Source organism: Chelonia mydas, chromosome 7, assembly GCF_015237465.2.
Source record: "Chelonia mydas isolate rCheMyd1 chromosome 7, rCheMyd1.pri.v2, whole genome shotgun sequence".
Taxonomy (NCBI): domain Eukaryota; kingdom Metazoa; phylum Chordata; order Testudines; family Cheloniidae; genus Chelonia; species Chelonia mydas.
This window is the reverse complement of record NC_057853.1, coordinates 104,217,062-104,235,242: the sequence shown is the minus strand read 5'-3', so window position 1 is coordinate 104,235,242 and position 18,181 is coordinate 104,217,062. Positions and strand designations below refer to the sequence as shown.

General features: G+C 44.0%; 1 protein-coding gene across 1 annotated transcript; it reads left to right on the top strand.

Moving 5' to 3' along the window:
• The first annotated feature begins 338 nt into the window (after positions 1–338).
• LOC122466675 (deleted in malignant brain tumors 1 protein-like) lies at positions 339–16,590 on the top strand. Its single transcript, XM_043551956.1, has 11 exons — positions 339–375; positions 1,989–2,300; positions 8,025–8,060; positions 8,391–8,702; positions 9,774–9,809; positions 11,075–11,110; positions 11,441–11,752; positions 12,834–12,869; positions 14,504–14,815; positions 15,301–15,336; positions 16,488–16,590. Coding segments are annotated over exons 1-11 (1,467 nt in total). The 3' UTR covers positions 16,490–16,590.
• Positions 16,591–18,181: the final 1,591 nt, after the last annotated feature.

The window sequence follows — 18,181 nt, the reverse complement described above, 5'->3', positions numbered from 1 at the left end:
ATAACATCCAAACCTCCAAGTGGGAAACTCACCAGCAAAAATTGGTCCTGAGCCATCTGAGGGCAAGAGTGTGTGCGTGTGTGCGTGTGTGTGTTTGTGGCTTCACTGAAGTCATGTTGCCAAGGAGGCAGATGGAGCTCAGTTGCCAGTGATCCATACAAAGACCTGGGAGGATGGGGTGTACTCCAATAAGATCCCAGGAAATCAAGAGTGTTTGGGATTTCTCCTTTACTTTCCGCAAGTGGGAGTGGTGAAATCCTACTCCCCCATCAACAACTTGAACTCTAGGACGTAGAGAGAACCACGGAAAGGTTTCCTCCTACCCGGAATCTGATCCAATGGGTTTTCCCCGAGCAGAGAGCAACAAGAAACATGGTACAAGCTCATCTCACATATATCCAAATTCCTTTCCCCAATTGCCTGGACCAGACTTACCTAATTTTGGCATTAACATAACACTTGGGTCACTGTCTCCTTAAGTGTCCCCCTCCCTGCCGATCCACAGAGGATATGAGTGTGTTACAAGCCCGGAAAGAGTGTCTTGAGTCTTAAAATCAACCTTCAGCAGCTCGTGCTTTTAGCTCTGGAGGTCGTGTTTCAATCTCTGGTGTATTGAGGAGATGGATGCTGTCACGTAAGAGCAGCCTTGTCCAAAATTTCAATTGCTGTGGCTTCAGATGCTTGGAATGAGCTTGCTTTGACAAGAAGAAGTATGTAACCCACTGGTGAGGGTGTGTTACAGGTCTCCCTTTGTGCCCAATCCACTCAGGGTATGAATCAATCCGCTAGATTAGCACTCACACGTTCTCCATTTGGGTTTGTAGTTTTGAATATATTTTGTCCTTCATTCACGCTCCTTCAGTGATTATCTTCTAGTCTGTGAATGTCTCTGGTCTTTCATTCTTGGAATTGTACATCATAAAAAGTATTCAAATGTCCACCTAATAAAGATGGCTTTTCATCATCTTGAATCATTTTTAAGACTGTCCTTATCTTTTTGCATTGCCAGCTCCACCACCTCCAACAAACGGACCCCCTCCATGTGGTGAGTCTTTTCTCAGCCGTGCTTTCAACAATGGTCTTCTTCTTATGTTCTCCCTGCTGAGTTAAAGAGGCGCCCATAATTTCTCAGTGCAGTTACTGGGCTCCTCTCTCCAGTATACACACCCCAATTGCCGTGAAATGGCAGAAACCTGCAGAGGGAAATGTAAACTGTCCTAAAGTGATTTCACTTCTTTGTCTGACATTGGTAGATAATTAGCCTGCTGGTGGTGGTCCCCTATCACATTTTTCTAATTCTCTGTCTAGTCTCCTAGCATCGTTGATGGTGTTAAGAGACATGTGCCTGACACTGCTTCAGATATCAAAGTTATAGCCAATCTAGGACTACTTACTCAACTGTGGCTTTTATTTTCTCTCATGACTTTTCTCAGCTCCTGTACATGCCAAAGCATCAGGAGAAACAGGGATTTAGTCGCACATTTGCATTATAATAATGTGGTTGTTGAAATGTTTCAAATCATATCTGAGGATGGGAGCTGATTCTAGAACCATTAACCTTCCAGAGTGAAACTTCCATACAGGGTGCCCCAGTGAGGACGTGGGCACACCATAGTTACACATGTAGCCCCATTGAGAGCAACCAATTTAGGCCTGGCTCATCACTATGATGTTACCCTCATGAGTAAGTCCTACTGAAGAGGAGTAAGGTTGGAGAGCTATGATCAAATGCTGATGAATTGATACCACATAGCTTGTGATCAATAAGTTAATTGCATATGCCAGTCAATTGGGATTTCCATTTACTGCGAGTAGTAAATGTTGTTGCAAAAACTGTATTACTATTGTGCAAATAATATGCAATTTTAGGAAAAGGAAAATATCCGCTTTGCAACTTTCATAAAACCACACTGGCCAACTTCGTAACTAGAAAAGAACCCCAAATTTCAAGAGCTGGGTGAAAATTAATTTCCCTCTGTTTTTCCAAGGACCATTAGTGAGACTGGTGAATGGACAGAACAGGTGTTCCGGTCGCGTTGAAGTCCTTTACAATGGAAGATGGGGAACAGTCTGTGATGATGCCTGGGACATAAATGATGCAGAGGTTGTGTGCAGACAGCTTGGGTGTGGCCAGGCCATTGAGGCCCCCAGGAATGCCCGGTTTGGTGAAGGCTCCGGAAGTGTTCTCTTGGATGACGTGCAGTGCAGAGGGAACGAATCCTCTCTGTGGCAGTGCTCGCACCAGGGGTGGGGCACACATAACTGTGCTCACCATGAGGATGCCAGTGTCATCTGCTCAGGTACTCACATTGGTTTAATTTTTACCTGAAATGTATTTTAGAGGAATAACATCCAAACCTCCAAGTGGGAAACTCACCAGCAAAAATTGGTCCTGAGCCATCTGAGGGCAAGAGTGTGTGCGTGTGTGTGTGTGGCTTCACTGAAGTCATGTTGCCAAGGAGGCAGATGGAGCTCAGTTGCCAGTGATCCATACAAAGACCTGGGAGGATGGGGTGTACTCCAATAAGATCCCAGGAAATCAAGAGTGTTTGGGATTTCTCCTTTACTTTCCGCAAGTTGGAGTGGTGAAATCCTACTCCCTCATCAACAACTTGAACTCTAGGACGTAGAGAGAACCACGGAAAGGTTTCCTCCTACCCGGAATCTGATCCAATGGGTTTTCCCCGAGCAAAGAGCAACAAGAAACATGGTACAAGCTCATCTCACATATATCCAAATTCCTTTCCCCAATTGCCTGGACCAGACTTACCTAATTTTGGCATTAACATAACACTTGGGTCACTGTCTCCTTAAGTGTCCCCCTCCCTGCCGATCCACAGAGGATATGAGTGTGTTACAAGCCCGGAAAGAGTGTCTTGAGTCTTAAAATCAACCTTCAGCAGCTCGTGCTTTTAGCTCTGGAGGTCGTGTTTCAATCTCTGGTGTATTGAGGAGATGGATGCTGTCACGTAAGAGCAGCCTTGTCCAAAATTTCAATTGCTGTGGCTTCAGATGCTTGGAATGAGCTTGCTTCGACAAGAAGAAGTATGTAACCCACTGGTGAGGGTGTGTTACAGGTCTCCCTTTGTGCCCAATCCACTCAGGGTATGAATCAATCCGCTAGATTAGCACTCACACGTTCTCCATTTGGGTTTGTAGTTTTGAATATATTTTGTCCTTCATTCACGCTCCTTCAGTGATTATCTTCTAGTTTGTGAATGTCTCTGGTCTTTCATTCTTGGAATTGTACATCATAAAAAGTATTCAAATGTCCACCTAATAAAGATGGCTTTTAATCATCTTCAATCATTTTTAAGACTGTCCTTATCTTTTTGCATTGCCAGCTCCACCACCTCCAACAAACGGACCCCCTCCAAGTGGTGAGTCTTTTCTCAGCCGTGCTTTCAATAATGGTCTTCTTCTTATGTTCTCCCTGCTGAGTTAAAGAGGCGCCCATAATTTCTCAGTGCAGTTACTGGGCTCCTCTCTCCAGTATACACACCCCAATTGCCGTGAAATGGCAGAAACCTGCAGAGGGAAATGTAAACTGTCCTAAAGTGATTTCACTTCTTTGTCTGACATTGGTAGATAATTAGCCTGCTGGTGGTGGTCCCCTATCACATTTTTCTAATTCTCTGTCTAGTCTCCTAGCATCGTTGATGGTGTTAAGAGACATGTGCCTGACACTGCTTCAGATATCAAAGTTATAGCCAATCTAGGACTACTTACTCAACTGTGGCTTTTATTTTCTCTCATGACTTTTCTCAGCTCCTGTACATGCCAAAGCATCAGGAGAAACAGGGATTTAGTCGCACATTTGCATTATAATAATGTGGTTGTTGAAATGTTTCAAATCATATCTGAGGATGGGAGCTGATTCTAGAACCATTAACCTTCCAGAGTGAAACTTCCATACAGGGTGCCCCAGTGAGGACGTGGGCACACCATAGTTACACATGTAGCCCCATTGAGAGCAACCAATTTAGGCCTGGCTCATCACTATGATGTTACCCTCATGAGTAAGTCCTACTGAAGAGGAGTAAGGTTGGAGAGCTATGATCAAATGCTGATGAATTGATACCACATAGCTTGTGATCAATAAGTTAATTGCATATGCCAGTCAATTGGGATTTCCATTTACTGCGAGTAGTAAATGTTGTTGCAAAAACTGTATTACTATTGTGCAAATAATATGCAATTTTAGGAAAAGGAAAATATCCGCTTTGCAACTTTCATAAAACCACACTGGCCAACTTCGTAACTAGAAAAGAACCCCAAATTTCAAGAGCTGGGTGAAAATTAATTTCCCTCTGTTTTTCCAAGGACCATTAGTGAGACTGGTGAATGGACAGAACGGGTGTTCCGGTCGCGTTGAAGTCCTTTACAATGGAAGATGGGGAACAGTCTGTGATGATGCCTGGGACATAAATGATGCAGAGGTTGTGTGCAGACAGCTTGGGTGTGGCCAGGCCATTGAGGCCCCCAGGAATGCCCGGTTTGGTGAAGGCTCCGGAAGAGTTCTCTTGGATGACGTGCAGTGCAGAGGGAACGAATCCTCTCTGTGGCAGTGCTCGCACCAGGGGTGGGGCACACATAACTGTGCTCACCGTGAGGATGCCAGCGTCATCTGCTCAGGTACTCACATTGGTTTAATTTTTACCTGAAATGTATTTTAGAGGAATAACATCCAAACCTCCAAGTGGGAAACTCACCAGCAAAAATTGGTCCTGAGCCATCTGAGGGCAAGAGTGTGTGCGTGTGTGCGTGTGTGTGTTTGTGGCTTCACTGAAGTCATGTTGCCAAGGAGGCAGATGGAGCTCAGTTGCCAGTGATCCATACAAAGACCTGGGAGGATGGGGTGTACTCCAATAAGATCCCAGGAAATCAAGAGTGTTTGGGATTTCTCCTTTACTTTCCGCAAGTGGGAGTGGTGAAATCCTACTCCCTCATCAACAACTTGAACTCTAGGACGTAGAGAGAACCACGGAAAGGTTTCCTCCTACCCGGAATCTGATCCAATGGGTTTTCCCCGAGCAGAGAGCAACAAGAAACATGGTACAAGCTCATCTCACATATATCCAAATTCCTTTCCCCAATTGCCTGGACCAGACTTACCTAATTTTGGCATTAACATAACACTTGGGTCACTGTCTCCTTAAGTGTCCCCCTCCCTGCCGATCCACAGAGGATATGAGTGTGTTACAAGCCCGGAAAGAGTGTCTTGAGTCTTAAAATCAACCTTCAGCAGCTCGTGCTTTTAGCTCTGGAGGTCGTGTTTCAATCTCTGGTGTATTGAGGAGATGGATGCTGTCACGTAAGAGCAGCCTTGTCCAAAATTTCAATTGCTGTGGCTTCAGATGCTTGGAATGAGCTTGCTTTGACAAGAAGAAGTATGTAACCCACTGGTGAGGGTGTGTTACAGGTCTCCCTTTGTGCCCAATCCACTCAGGGTATGAATCAATCCGCTAGATTAGCACTCACACGTTCTCCATTTGGGTTTGTAGTTTTGAATATATTTTGTCCTTCATTCACGCTCCTTCAGTGATTATCTTCTAGTTTGTGAATGTCTCTGGTCTCTCATTCTTGGAATTGTACATCATAAAAAGTATTCAAATGTCCACCTAATAAAGATGGCTTTTAATCATCTTCAATCATTTTTAAGACTATCCTTATCTTTTTGCATTGCCAGCTCCACCACCTCCAACAAACGGACCCCCTCCAAATGGTGAGTCTTTTCTCAGCCGTGCTTTCAATAATGGTCTTCTTCTTATGTTCTCCCTGCTGAGTTAAAGAGGCGCCCATAATTTCTCAGTGCAGTTACTGGGCTCCTCTCTCCAGTATACACACCCCAATTGCCGTGAAATGGCAGAAACCTGCAGTGGGAAATGTAAACTGTCCTAAAGTGATTTCACTTCTTTGTCTGACATTGGTAGATAATTAGCCTGCTGGTGGTGGTCCCCTATCACATTTTTCTAATTCTCTGTCTAGTCTCCTAGCATCGTTGATGGTGTTAAGAGACATGTGCCTGACACTGCTTCAGATATCAAAGTTATAGCCAGTCTAGGACTACTTACTCAACTGTGGCTTTTATTTTCTCTCATGACTTTTCTCAGCTCCTGTACATGCCAAAGCATCAGGAGAAACAGGGATTTAGTCGCACATTTGCATTATAATAATGTGGTTGTTGAAATGTTTCAAATCATATCTGAGGATGGGAGCTGATTCTAGAACCATTAACCTTCCAGAGTGAAACTTCCATACAGGGTGCCCCAGTGAGGACGTGGGCACACCATAGTTACACATGTAGCCCCATTGAGAGCAACCAATTTAGGCCTGGCTCATCACTATGATGTTACCCTCATGAGTAAGTCCTACTGAAGAGGAGTAAGGTTGGAGAGCTATGATCAAATGCTGATGAATTGATACCACATAGCTTGTGATCAATAAGTTAATTGCATATGCCAGTCAATTGGGATTTCCATTTACTGCGAGTAGTAAATGTTGTTGCAAAAACTGTATTACTATTGTGCAAATAATATGCAATTTTAGGAAAAGGAAAATATCCGCTTTGCAACTTTCATAAAACCACACTGGCCAACTTCATAACTAGAAAAGAGCCCCCGATTTCAAGAGCTGGGTGAAAATTAATTTCCCTCTGTTTTTCCAAGGACCATTAGTGAGACTGGTGAATGGACAGAACAGGTGTTCCGGTCGCGTTGAAGTCCTTTACAATGGAAGATGGGGAACAGTCTGTGATGATGCCTGGGACATAAATGATGCAGAGGTTGTGTGCAGACAGCTTGGGTGTGGCCAGGCCATTGAGGCCCCCAGGAATGCCCGGTTTGGTGAAGGCTCCGGAAGTGTTCTCTTGGATGACGTGCAGTGCAGAGGAAACGAATCCTCTCTGTGGCAGTGCTCGCACCAGGGGTGGGGCACACATAACTGTGCTCACCGTGAGGATGCCAGTGTCATCTGCTCAGGTACTCACATTGGTTTTATTTTTACCTGAAATGTATTTTAGAGGAATAACATCCAAACCTCCAAGTGGGAAACTCACCAGCAAAAATTGGTCCTGAGCCATCTGAGGGCAAGAGTGTGTGCGTGTGTGTGTGTGGCTTCACTGAAGTCATGTTGCCAAGGAGGCAGATGGAGCTCAGTTGCCAGTGATCCATACAAAGACCTGGGAGGATGGGGTATACTCCAATAAGATCCCAGGAAATCAAGAGTGATTGGGATTTCTCCTTTACTTTCCGCAAGTGGGAGTGGTGAAATCCTACTCCCTCATCAACAACTTGAACTCTAGGACGTAGAGAGAACCACGGAAAGGTTTCCTCCTACCCGGAATCTGATCCAATGGGTTTTCCCCGAGCAAAGAGCAACAAGAAACATGGTACAAGCTCATCTCACATATATCCAAATTCCTTTCCCCAATTGCCTGGACCAGACTTACCTAATTTTGGCATTAACATAACACTTGGGTCACTGTCTCCTTAAGTGTCCCCCTCCCTGCCGATCCACAGAGGATATGAGTGTGTCACAACCCCTGAAAGAGTGACTTGAGTCTTAAAATCAACCTTCAGCAGCTCATGCTTTTAGCTCTGGAGGTCGTGTTTCAATCTCTGGTGTATTGAGGAGATGGATGCTGTCACGTAAGAGCAGCCTTGTCCAAAATTTCAATTGCTGTGGCTTCAGATGCTTGGAATGAGCTTGCTTTGACAAGAAGAAGTATGTAACCCACTGGTGAGGGTGTGTTACAGGTCTCCCTCTGTGCCCAATCCACTGAGGATATGAATCTCTCCGCTACATTAGCACTCACACGTTCTCCATTTGGGGTTGTAGTTTTGAATATATTTTGTCCTTCATTCACGCTCCTTCAGTGATTATCTTCTAGTTTGTGAATGTCTCTGGTCTTTCATTCTTGGAATTGTACGTCATAAAAAGTATTCAAATGTCCACCTAATAAAGATGGCTTTTAATCATCTTCAATCATTTTTAAGACTGTCCTTATCTTTTTGCATTGCCAGCTCCACCACCTCCAACAAACGGGCCCCCTCCAAGTGGTGAGTCTTTTCTCAGCCGTGCTTTCAATAATGGTCTTCTTCTTATGTTCTCCCTGCTGAGTTAAAGAGGCGCCCATAATTTCTCAGTGCGGTTACTGGGCTCCTCCCTCCAGTACACACGCCCCAATTGCCGTAAACTGGCAGGAACCCGCAGAGGTAAATGTTGTTGCCAAAACTATCATACTTATGGGCAAATAATATACAATTTTAGGAAAAGGAAAATATCTGCTTTCCAACTTTCATAAAACCACAGGAGCCAACTTCATAACTAGAAAAGAGCCCCAGATTTCAAGAGCTGGGTGAAAATTAATTTCCCTCTGTTTTTCCAAGGGCCATTAGTGAGACTGGTGAATGGACAGAATGGGTGTTCCGGTCGCGTTGAAGTCCATTACAATGGAAGATGGGGAACAGTCTGTGATGATGCCTGGGACATATATGATGCAGAGGTTGTGTGCAGACAGCTTGGGTGTGGCCAGGCCATTGAGGCCCCCACGAATGCCCGGTTTGGTGAAGGCTCCGGAAGTGTTCTCTTGGATGACGTGCAGTGCAGAGGGAACGAATCCTCTCTGTGCCAGTGCTCGCACCAGGGGTGGGGCACACATAACTGTGCTCACCATGAGGATGCCAGTGTCATCTGCTCAGGTACTCGCATTTGTATTATTTTTACATGAAATGTATTTTAGAGGAATAACATCCAAACCTCCAAGTGGGAAACTCACCATCAGAAATTGGTCCTGAGCCATCTGAGGGCAAGAGTGTGTGTGTGTGTGTGTGTGTGTGTGTGTGTGTGTGTGTGTGTTTGTGCCTTCACTGAAGTCATGTTGCCAAGTAGGCAGATGGAGCTCAGTTGCCCAGTGATCCATACAAAGACCTGGGAGGATGGTGTGTACTCCGATAAGATCGCATGAGTTCAACAGTCTTTGGGATTTCTCCTTTACTTTCCTCAAGTGGGAGTGCAGAAATCCTAGTCCCTCATCAAGAACTTGAACTCTATGGTGTAAAGAGAAGCATGGAAAGGTTTCCTCCAAGCCGGAAACTGATTTAATGGGTTTTCCCAGAGCAATGAGCAATAAGACACATGGTACAAGCTCATCTCACATATATCCAAATTCCTTTCCCCAATTGCCTGGACCGGACTTACCTAATTTTGGCATTAACATAACACTTGGGTCACTGTCTCCTTAAGTGTCCTCCTCTCTGCCAATCCACAGAGGATATGAGTGTGTTACAACCCCTGCAAGAGTGTCTGGAGTCTCAAAATCAACCTTCAGCACCTCGTACTCTTAGCTCTGGAGGTCGTGCTTCAACCTCTGGTGTATTGAGGAGGTGGACGCTGTCATGTGAGACCAGGCTTGTCCTGAATTTCAATTGCTGTGCCCGACGATGCTTGGGATCAGCTTTTTTGACCAGAAGAAGTAGGTAACCCACTGCTGAGAGTGTGTTACTGGTCTCCCTTTGTACCCAATCCACTGAGGGTATGAATCTATCCGCTACATTAGCACTCACACGTTCTCCATTTGGGGTTGTACTTTTGAATATATTTTGTTCTTCATTCACGCTCCTTCAGTGATTATCTGCTAGTTTGTGAATGTCTCTTGTCTTTCATTCTTGGAATTGTACGTCATAAAAGTATTCAAATGTCCACCTAATAAAGATGGCTTTTAATCATCTTGAATCATTTTTAAGACTGTCCTTATCTTTTTGCATTGCCAGCTCCACCACCTCCAACAAACGGGCCCCCTCCAAGTGGTGAGTCTTTTCTCAGCCGTGCTTTCAATAATGGTCTTCTTCTTATGTTCTCCCTGCTGAGTTAAAGAGGCGCCCATAATTTCTCAGTGCAGTAACTGGGCTCCTCTCTCCGGTATACACACCCCAATAGCTGTGAAATGGCAGAAACCTGCAGAGGGAAATGTAAACTGTCCTCAAGTGATTTCACTTCTTTGTCTGACATTGGTAGATAATTAGCCTGCTGGTGGTGGTCCCCATCACATTTTTTAAATTCACTTTCTCCTGTCCTAGCATCGTTGATGGTGTTAAGAGACATGTGCCTGACACTGCTTCAGATATCAAAGTTAGAGCCAATCTAGTACTGCTACTCAGCTGACGCTTTATTTTCTCTCATGACTTTTCTCAGCCCCTGTACATTCCAAAGCATCCGGAGACACTGGGATTTAGTCGCACATATTTATTATAATAATGCGGTGGTTGAAATGTTTCAAATCATATCTGAGAATGGGGGCTGATTCTAGAACCATTAACCATGCAGAGTGGAAGTTCCATGGAGGAATAGCCCAATGAGGACGTTGGGACACCATAGTCACACTGAGATCAACCAATTTAGGCCAGGCTTATCAGTATGACGTTACACTCATCACTATGTGCGCCTCAGCATGAGTACAGTTGGAGAGTCAGGCCAGGAATGCTCATATGCTGAAGTACTGATACCACATAACTTGTGATTAAGAAGTTAATTGCATATGCCTGTCACTTGGGATTTCCATGTTATTGCGTGTCGCAAATCTTGTTGCAAAAAGAGAGTCCTGAGTCTTAAAATCAAGCGGCAGGACTCATGCTTTTAGCTCTGGAGGTCGTGTTTCAATCCGTGGTATATTGGCCAGGAGGATGCTGTCACATAAGAGCAGTCTTGTCCAGTCTTGTCCAGCATTTGAATTGCTGTAGCTTCAAATGCTTGGAATGAGCTTGCTTTGACAAGAAGTATGTAACCCACTGGTGAGGGTGTGTTACAGGTCTCCCTCTGTGCCCAATCCACTGAGGATATGAATCTATCGGCTACATTAGCACTCACACGTTCTCCATTTGGGGTTGTAGTTTTGAATATATTTTGTCCTTCATTCACGCTCCTTCAGTGATTATCTTCTAGTTTGTGAATGTCTCTGGTCTTTCATTCTTGGAATTGTACGTCATAAAAAGTATTCAAATGTCCACCTAATAAAGATGGCTTTTAATCATCTTGAATCATTTTTAAGACTGTCCTTATCTTTTTGCATTGCCAGCTCCACCACCTCCAACAAACGGGCCCCCTCCAAGTGGTGAGTCTTTTCTCAGCCGTGCTTTCAATAATGGTCTTCTTCTTATGTTCTCCCTGCTGAGTTAAAGAGGCGCCCATAATTTCTCAGTGCGGTTACTGGGCTCCTCCCTCCAGTACACACGCCCCAATTGCCGTAAACTGGCAGGAACCCGCAGAGGTAAATGTTGTTGCCAAAACTATCATACTTATGGGCAAATAATATACAATTTTAGGAAAAGGAAAATATCCGCTTTCCAACTTTCATAAAACCACAGGAGCCAACTTCATAACTAGAAAAGAGCCCCAGATTTCAAGAGCTGGGTGAAAATTAATTTCCCTCTGTTTTTCCAAGGGCCATTAGTGAGACTGGTGAATGGACAGAATGGGTGTTCCGGTCGCGTTGAAGTCCATTACAATGGAAGATGGGGAACAGTCTGTGATGATGCCTGGGACATATATGATGCAGAGGTTGTGTGCAGACAGCTTGGGTGTGGCCAGGCCATTGAGGCCCCCACGAATGCCCGGTTTGGTGAAGGCTCCGGAAGTGTTCTCTTGGATGACGTGCAGTGCAGAGGGAACGAATCCTCTCTGTGCCAGTGCTCGCACCAGGGGTGGGGCACACATAACTGTGCTCACCATGAGGATGCCAGTGTCATCTGCTCAGGTACTCGCATTTGTATTATTTTTACATGAAATGTATTTTAGAGGAATAACATCCAAACCTCCAAGTGGGAAACTCACCATCAGAAATTGGTCCTGAGCCATCTGAGGGCAAGAGTGTGTGTGTGTGTGTGTGTGTGTGTGTGTGTGTGTGTGTGTGTGTGTGTGTGTTTGTGGCTTCACTGAAGTCATGTTGCCAAGTAGGCAGATGGAGCTCAGTTGCCCAGTGATCCATACAAAGACCTGGGAGGATGGTGTGTACTCCGATAAGATCGCATGAGTTCAACAGTCTTTGGGATTTCTCCTTTACTTTCCTCAAGTGGGAGTGCAGAAATCCTAGTCCCTCATCAAGAACTTGAACTCTATGGTGTAAAGAGAAGCATGGAAAGGTTTCCTCCAAGCCGGAAACTGATTTAATGGGTTTTCCCAGAGCAATGAGCAATAAGACACATGGTACAAGCTCATCTCACATATATCCAAATTCCTTTCCCCAATTGCCTGGACCGGACTTACCTAATTTTGGCATTAACATAACACTTGGGTCACTGTCTCCTTAAGTGTCCTCCTCTCTGCCAATCCACAGAGGATATGAGTGTGTTACAACCCCTGCCAGAGTGTCTGGAGTCTCAAAATCAACCTTCAGCACCTCGTACTCTTAGCTCTGGAGGTCGTGCTTCAACCTCTGGTGTATTGAGGAGGTGGACGCTGTCATGTGAGACCAGGCTTGTCCTGAATTTCAATTGCTGTGCCCGACGATGCTTGGGATCAGCTTTTTTGACCAGAAGAAGTAGGTAACCCACTGCTGAGAGTGTGTTACTGGTCTCCCTTTGTACCCAATCCACTGAGGGTATGAATCTATCCGCTACATTAGCACTCACACGTTCTCCATTTGGGGTTGTACTTTTGAATATATTTTGTTCTTCATTCACGCTCCTTCAGTGATTATCTGCTAGTTTGTGAATGTCTCTTGTCTTTCATTCTTGGAATTGTACGTCATAAAAGTATTCAAATGTCCACCTAATAAAGATGGCTTTTAATCATCTTGAATCATTTTTAAGACTGTCCTTATCTTTTTGCATTGCCAGCTCCACCACCTCCAACAAACGGACCCCCTCCAAGTGGTGAGTCTTTTCTCAGCCGTGCTTTCAATAATGGTCTTCTTCTTATGTTCTCCCTGCTGAGTTAAAGAGGCGCCCATAATTTCTCAGTGCAGTAACTGGGCTCCTCTCTCCGGTATACACACCCCAATAGCTGTGAAATGGCAGAAACCTGCAGAGGGAAATGTAAACTGTCCTCAAGTGATTTCACTTCTTTGTCTGACATTGGTAGATAATTAGCCTGCTGGTGGTGGTCCCCATCACATTTTTTAAATTCACTTTCTCCTGTCCTAGCATCGTTGATGGTGTTAAGAGACATGTGCCTGACACTGCTTCAGATATCAAAGTTAGAGCCAATCTAGTACTGCTACTCAGCTGACGCTTTATTTTCTCTCATGACTTTTCTCAGCCCCTGTACATTCCAAAGCATCCGGAGACACTGGGATTTAGTCGCACATATTTATTATAATAATGCGGTGGTTGAAATGTTTCAAATCATATCTGAGAATGGGGGCTGATTCTAGAACCATTAACCATGCAGAGTGGAAGTTCCATGGAGGAATAGCCCAATGAGGACGTTGGGACACCATAGTCACACTGAGATCAACCAATTTAGGCCAGGCTTATCAGTATGACGTTACACTCATCACTATGTGCGCCTCAGCATGAGTACAGTTGGAGAGTCAGGCCAGGAATGCTCATATGCTGAAGTACTGATACCACATAACTTGTGATTAAGAAGTTAATTGCATATGCCTGTCACTTGGGATTTCCATGTTATTGCGTGTCGCAAATCTTGTTGCAAAAAGAGAGTCCTGAGTCTTAAAATCAAGCGGCAGAACTCATGCTTTTAGCTTTGGAGGTCGTGTTTCAATCCGTGGTATATTGGCCAGGAGGATGCTGTCACATAAGAGCAGTCTTGTCCAGTCTTGTCCAACATTTGAATTGCTGTAGCTTCAGATGCTTGGAATGAGCTTGCTTTAACAAGAAGAAGTATGTAACCCACTGGTGAGGGTGTGTTACAGGTCTCCCTCTGTGCCCAATCCACTGAGGATATGAATCTATCGGCTACATTAGCACTCACACATTCTCCATTTGGGTTTGTAGTTTTGAATATATTTTGTCCTTCATTCACGCTCCTTCAGTGATTATCTTCTAGTTTGTGAATGTCTCTTGTCTTTCATTCTTGGAATTGTACATCATAAAAAGTATTCAAATGTCCACCTAATAAAGATGGCTTTTAATCATCTTGAATCATTTTTAAGACTGTCCTTATCTTTTTGCATTGCCAGCTCCACCACCTCCAACAAACGGGCCCCCTCCAAGTGGTGAGTCTTTTCTCAGCCGTGCTTTCAATAATGATCTTCTTCTTATGTTCTCCCTGCTGAGTTAAAGAGGCGCCCATAATTTCTCAGTGCAGTTACTGGGCTCCTCTCTCCAATATACACACCCGAATTGCCGTGAAATGGCAGATACCCGCAGAGGTAAATGTTGTTGCCAAAACTATAATACTTATGTGCAAATAATATACAGGTTTAGGAAAAGGAAAATATCCGCTTTGTAACTTTCATAAAACCACAGGAGCCAACTTCATAACTAGAAAAGAACCCCAGATTTCAAGAGCTGGGTGAAAATTAATTTCCCTCTGTTTTTCCAAGGACCATTAGTGAGACTGGTGAATGGACAGAACGGGTGTTCCGGTCGCGTTGAAGTCCGTTACAATGGAAGATGGGGAACAGTCTGTGATGATGCGTGGGGCATAAATGATGCAGAGGTTGTGTGCAGACAGCTTGGATGTGGGCAGGCCATTGAGGCCCCCAGGAATGCCCGGTTTGGTCCAGGCTCCGGAAGTATTCTCCTGGATGACGTGCAGTGCAGAGGGAACGAATCTTCTCTGTTGCAGTGCTCGTACCGCGTGTGGGGCACACATAACTGTGGCCATCATGAGGATGCCAGTGTCATCTGCTCAGGTACTCAGATTTTTATTATTTTCATATGAATTGTATTTTTGCGGAATTACATTCAATCCTCCAGGTGGGATACTCATGCTTATAGGCGATTCCAGGGACAACTACAGGGAAGGAAGTACATTGCAACGTGACTGCAATGTGCCCTGGGTACCATGTTGCCCAATAGTCCATACAGAGGCCTGTGAGCTCCAGTAATCTCTGCTTCCCTAAAATCCTGTGTGCTCTGAAGGGTTTGGAGTTGAACCCTTGGTTCTTCTGCAAGGGGGAATTAAACTGCAAGAAACAAAGAAGAACCTTTTGGTTCTTTTCTTCTTCTAGGCCCCCATCACATTGTTCTCCCCACAGCAGCAAGTGATTTAGCTCATTGTAATAGAATATCTGAGATGTAATTTTACTTTATTTTTTCTAGTAGCTCAATGTTTATTGAAATGTCTCTTTTGTAAAATATTTAATTTTGCCTTTTGTTTTCTTTCTTTGTTTACCAGCTTCTTCACCTACCACACAGGAGCCCATTACTACATGTAAGTTTGTATTCCAATTTAAAGAGTTAGCTATTATTTCAGAGGGCACGTACTGGATTCCTGTCTCCACTGCTTTAGAAACATACCTGCATTCCAATGGAAAGAGCAGATATCTGCAGAAGTAAAGCCATTTTCTTCTTCTCTGGCTTCCATACTATTTTGACAGTAGAGAATTATTCCATAGTTGGCTCCTTTTTTTGTCCTCCTTATCCCTTTTCTACATCTATAGGGTGTTTTGCACTGATGTGCCACTACATAAATAACTACTGGCGAAAATTCCTAGTTTAGATGAGCTGCACCAATGCAACATGTGCTTTGTACGAAATGGTCTCACTCCAGGTTTGAAACTAGGCCTAAATCATATTCCAGTGTTCTTTTCCCAGCATTATGTGAACAGGCAGTGGTGGATTTAGAGGTAGTGGGGCCCTGTGCTCAGCTTTATTTTTGGGGCCCCTGCAACGCAACCGAGCCAAGAAAAAGAACATTCTCTCTTATCTCCTCTGCCCCTCTGTTTTTCATTCTTTTTTTCTTCCTCCTCCTTCTCTATTATAAGTAATAGACAACAAAAACAATCAAGGTACCTTACTTTATTTTCATTTTCTTCCTAACTTCTTTTTCGCAGACCACTTGAAAAGTGTTGAGGGTCTCAGCGAACCACTTAATGATCTTTCCAAATATTGTTTGTACCGTTATTTACTATTGTAAAGTGTTTTGGAGAAGAGCGCTTTATAAAAAAAAACATCATAACCTTTCCTCAGTCCACCTGAATGGAGCTCTCGGACCATAGTTTGAGAACTTCTGGTCTAGATGAAATTTGCATTATCCTAATGTGAAAAATGTGTAAAGATAAAAAGTATAGAAGATGCATGAATGGAAAAATAAAAGTTAACTTCCTCTGAAGAAACTTATTCAATTTGAAAAAAAATATTTATTCAGATAGCTTTTTTTCCACACTTTTTCTTTACAAAATCATCAACTAAGTCATGATAAGTAATATTTTGTAAAGAGGCACTTTCAGTTGTCAATATTGCTGAACTTGTCAAATGTTCCCGACTCATCGTATTTCGCAAATAATTTTTAACTCAGTTTAATACAGAAAAAGAACGTTCACCAGAAGCATTTGTGATAGTTATTGTTTTAAATATTTTCAGAATGGATTCTACATTTGGAAAGGTTGCCTGCAAACCGTCACGTACAAGTCTGTACAAATCAACTGGTGATCTTGAAGCATAGACCTCATCATAAAATGAATGAAATGTTTCACTTCATCTTCAAGAAGATTTATGTCTATGTCCTCCCGGTAGAATTCACTTAATTTCTTACTGTAGTGGCTTTTAGCATTTTTGTCCATACTTCTGTTAAAAAACACGCAAAATAAATCAACAGTTTTCTTTAGAGAGTCACTTCTACTCTGCAATTGCACTATTATTGTGTCACAAATAACACTGACTGTCTCAATGATTATCTTCTCTTTCCCTTTTAAATGGATTTCATTGTCTCTAAGTTCATCAAAAAATAACTTCCTGGATTTTTTATGTTTCTCATCAGATATATCAGAGGAACCTATATTTTCTGTTAACGGTAGTGCCTCTGCTTCCACCGAGCTATAGTCATTTCGAACTTCTATGACAAAACTTGTAACTGAGGCTAACAATTGTGAAGCATTCAATAAATTTGTATCAACCTTTTGCAGTGATTTACTGATGTCATTAATTCTTTGAAGTAAACAGTTCCACAAAAGAGTGAAAACAGCAATATCGTACTTTTCAAACTTTTCTGCAAAGGATTTTGCTTCAGTTTTCGCAGATGGTTTTTCAGAATTTGATGTGGCGCCATGCTGGCTGGCCCAGAGAAGCAGGCAGAGACCCGCGTGCACTGAACACCCACCTGAAGGTGTGTCTGTGTGGGGGGGTGGGCACAGTTCCATCGGGGGACACCTGAGCGCCCTGCTGCCTCCACGCGCTCATCTCTGCTCACCTTCCCCGGCCGGCCCCCTGCCTGCGGGCGCTGCACCAGCTCCTGCGGCCAGCCCCATTCCCCGGCCATGCCCCCCCCCACCCCCGCCGTCGTTGGGGGGGTGGGGAGAATGCCAGGGCATGGTATGTTTTGCGGTAAATCCACCCCTGTCAACAGGCACATGCATGTCGCTGGGAATTGTCATGTTAAGTAATGGCTGAGGCAGAACCAGTGAGGAAAGGGCAGAGAAACAGAGCACAGACCTTGCATGGAACCCATCAGACACAGGCTAGGGTTGTGTTTTATTAACTCCTGACAAGCAAATTGTGGGTTAGGAAAAGATCTTCCCTGTTCCTTCCCTGCCAGACTGAAATCAGTCATTTGGGTGTGTATATTGGTGACAAGACTGAAATGCTGTACCTGTCTTTTTTATTTATCTGTGACTGTTATGTGCACCTAAGGCCAGATACACTCCTATGGCCACAGTAGCATCTGTATGCACCTTTCTGGGCACACGGAGGGGAGGCTGCCACAGAGAGTAAATCAGCGCATCACACGTCTAGCTTGGTTCAGCCCTCACTTGGGCTGTCACTTCTAATTTTGAGGCTGCATCAGCTGGCTCCAGGTTCCTCGCAGAGAGGGGTTTGCATGACTTTGCCCACACACCAGACAGATTGACCATGACCCCAGAGAGTGAAAAGAGCATAATTCATGTTGCACAAAATGTAAAATAATGGGATTTCCCAAACTATTGTGATTTAATAATTAATAATAATGTTAATAAAGGCATGATTTGGATGCAGATGCAAAGTTCTGATAAGCTAGTGTAACCCACAGACCTCCTTGGTGTGGTTCTCTGTTCTCTCTAGTAGCACCAAGACCACTTGGA

Excerpts from the sequence above, each read along its gene's own strand:
- LOC122466675 (XM_043551956.1), top strand. The coding sequence starts at position 339 with ATGGGTTTTCCCCGAGCAGAGAGCAACAAGAAACATG. Across the intron at positions 376-1,988 it reads AGAGAGCAACAAGAAACATG|GACCATTAGTGAGACTGGTG; the intron begins GTACAAGCTCAT and ends TGTTTTTCCAAG. Across the intron at positions 14,816-15,300 it reads TGCCAGTGTCATCTGCTCAG|CTTCTTCACCTACCACACAG; the intron begins GTACTCAGATTT and ends TTTGTTTACCAG.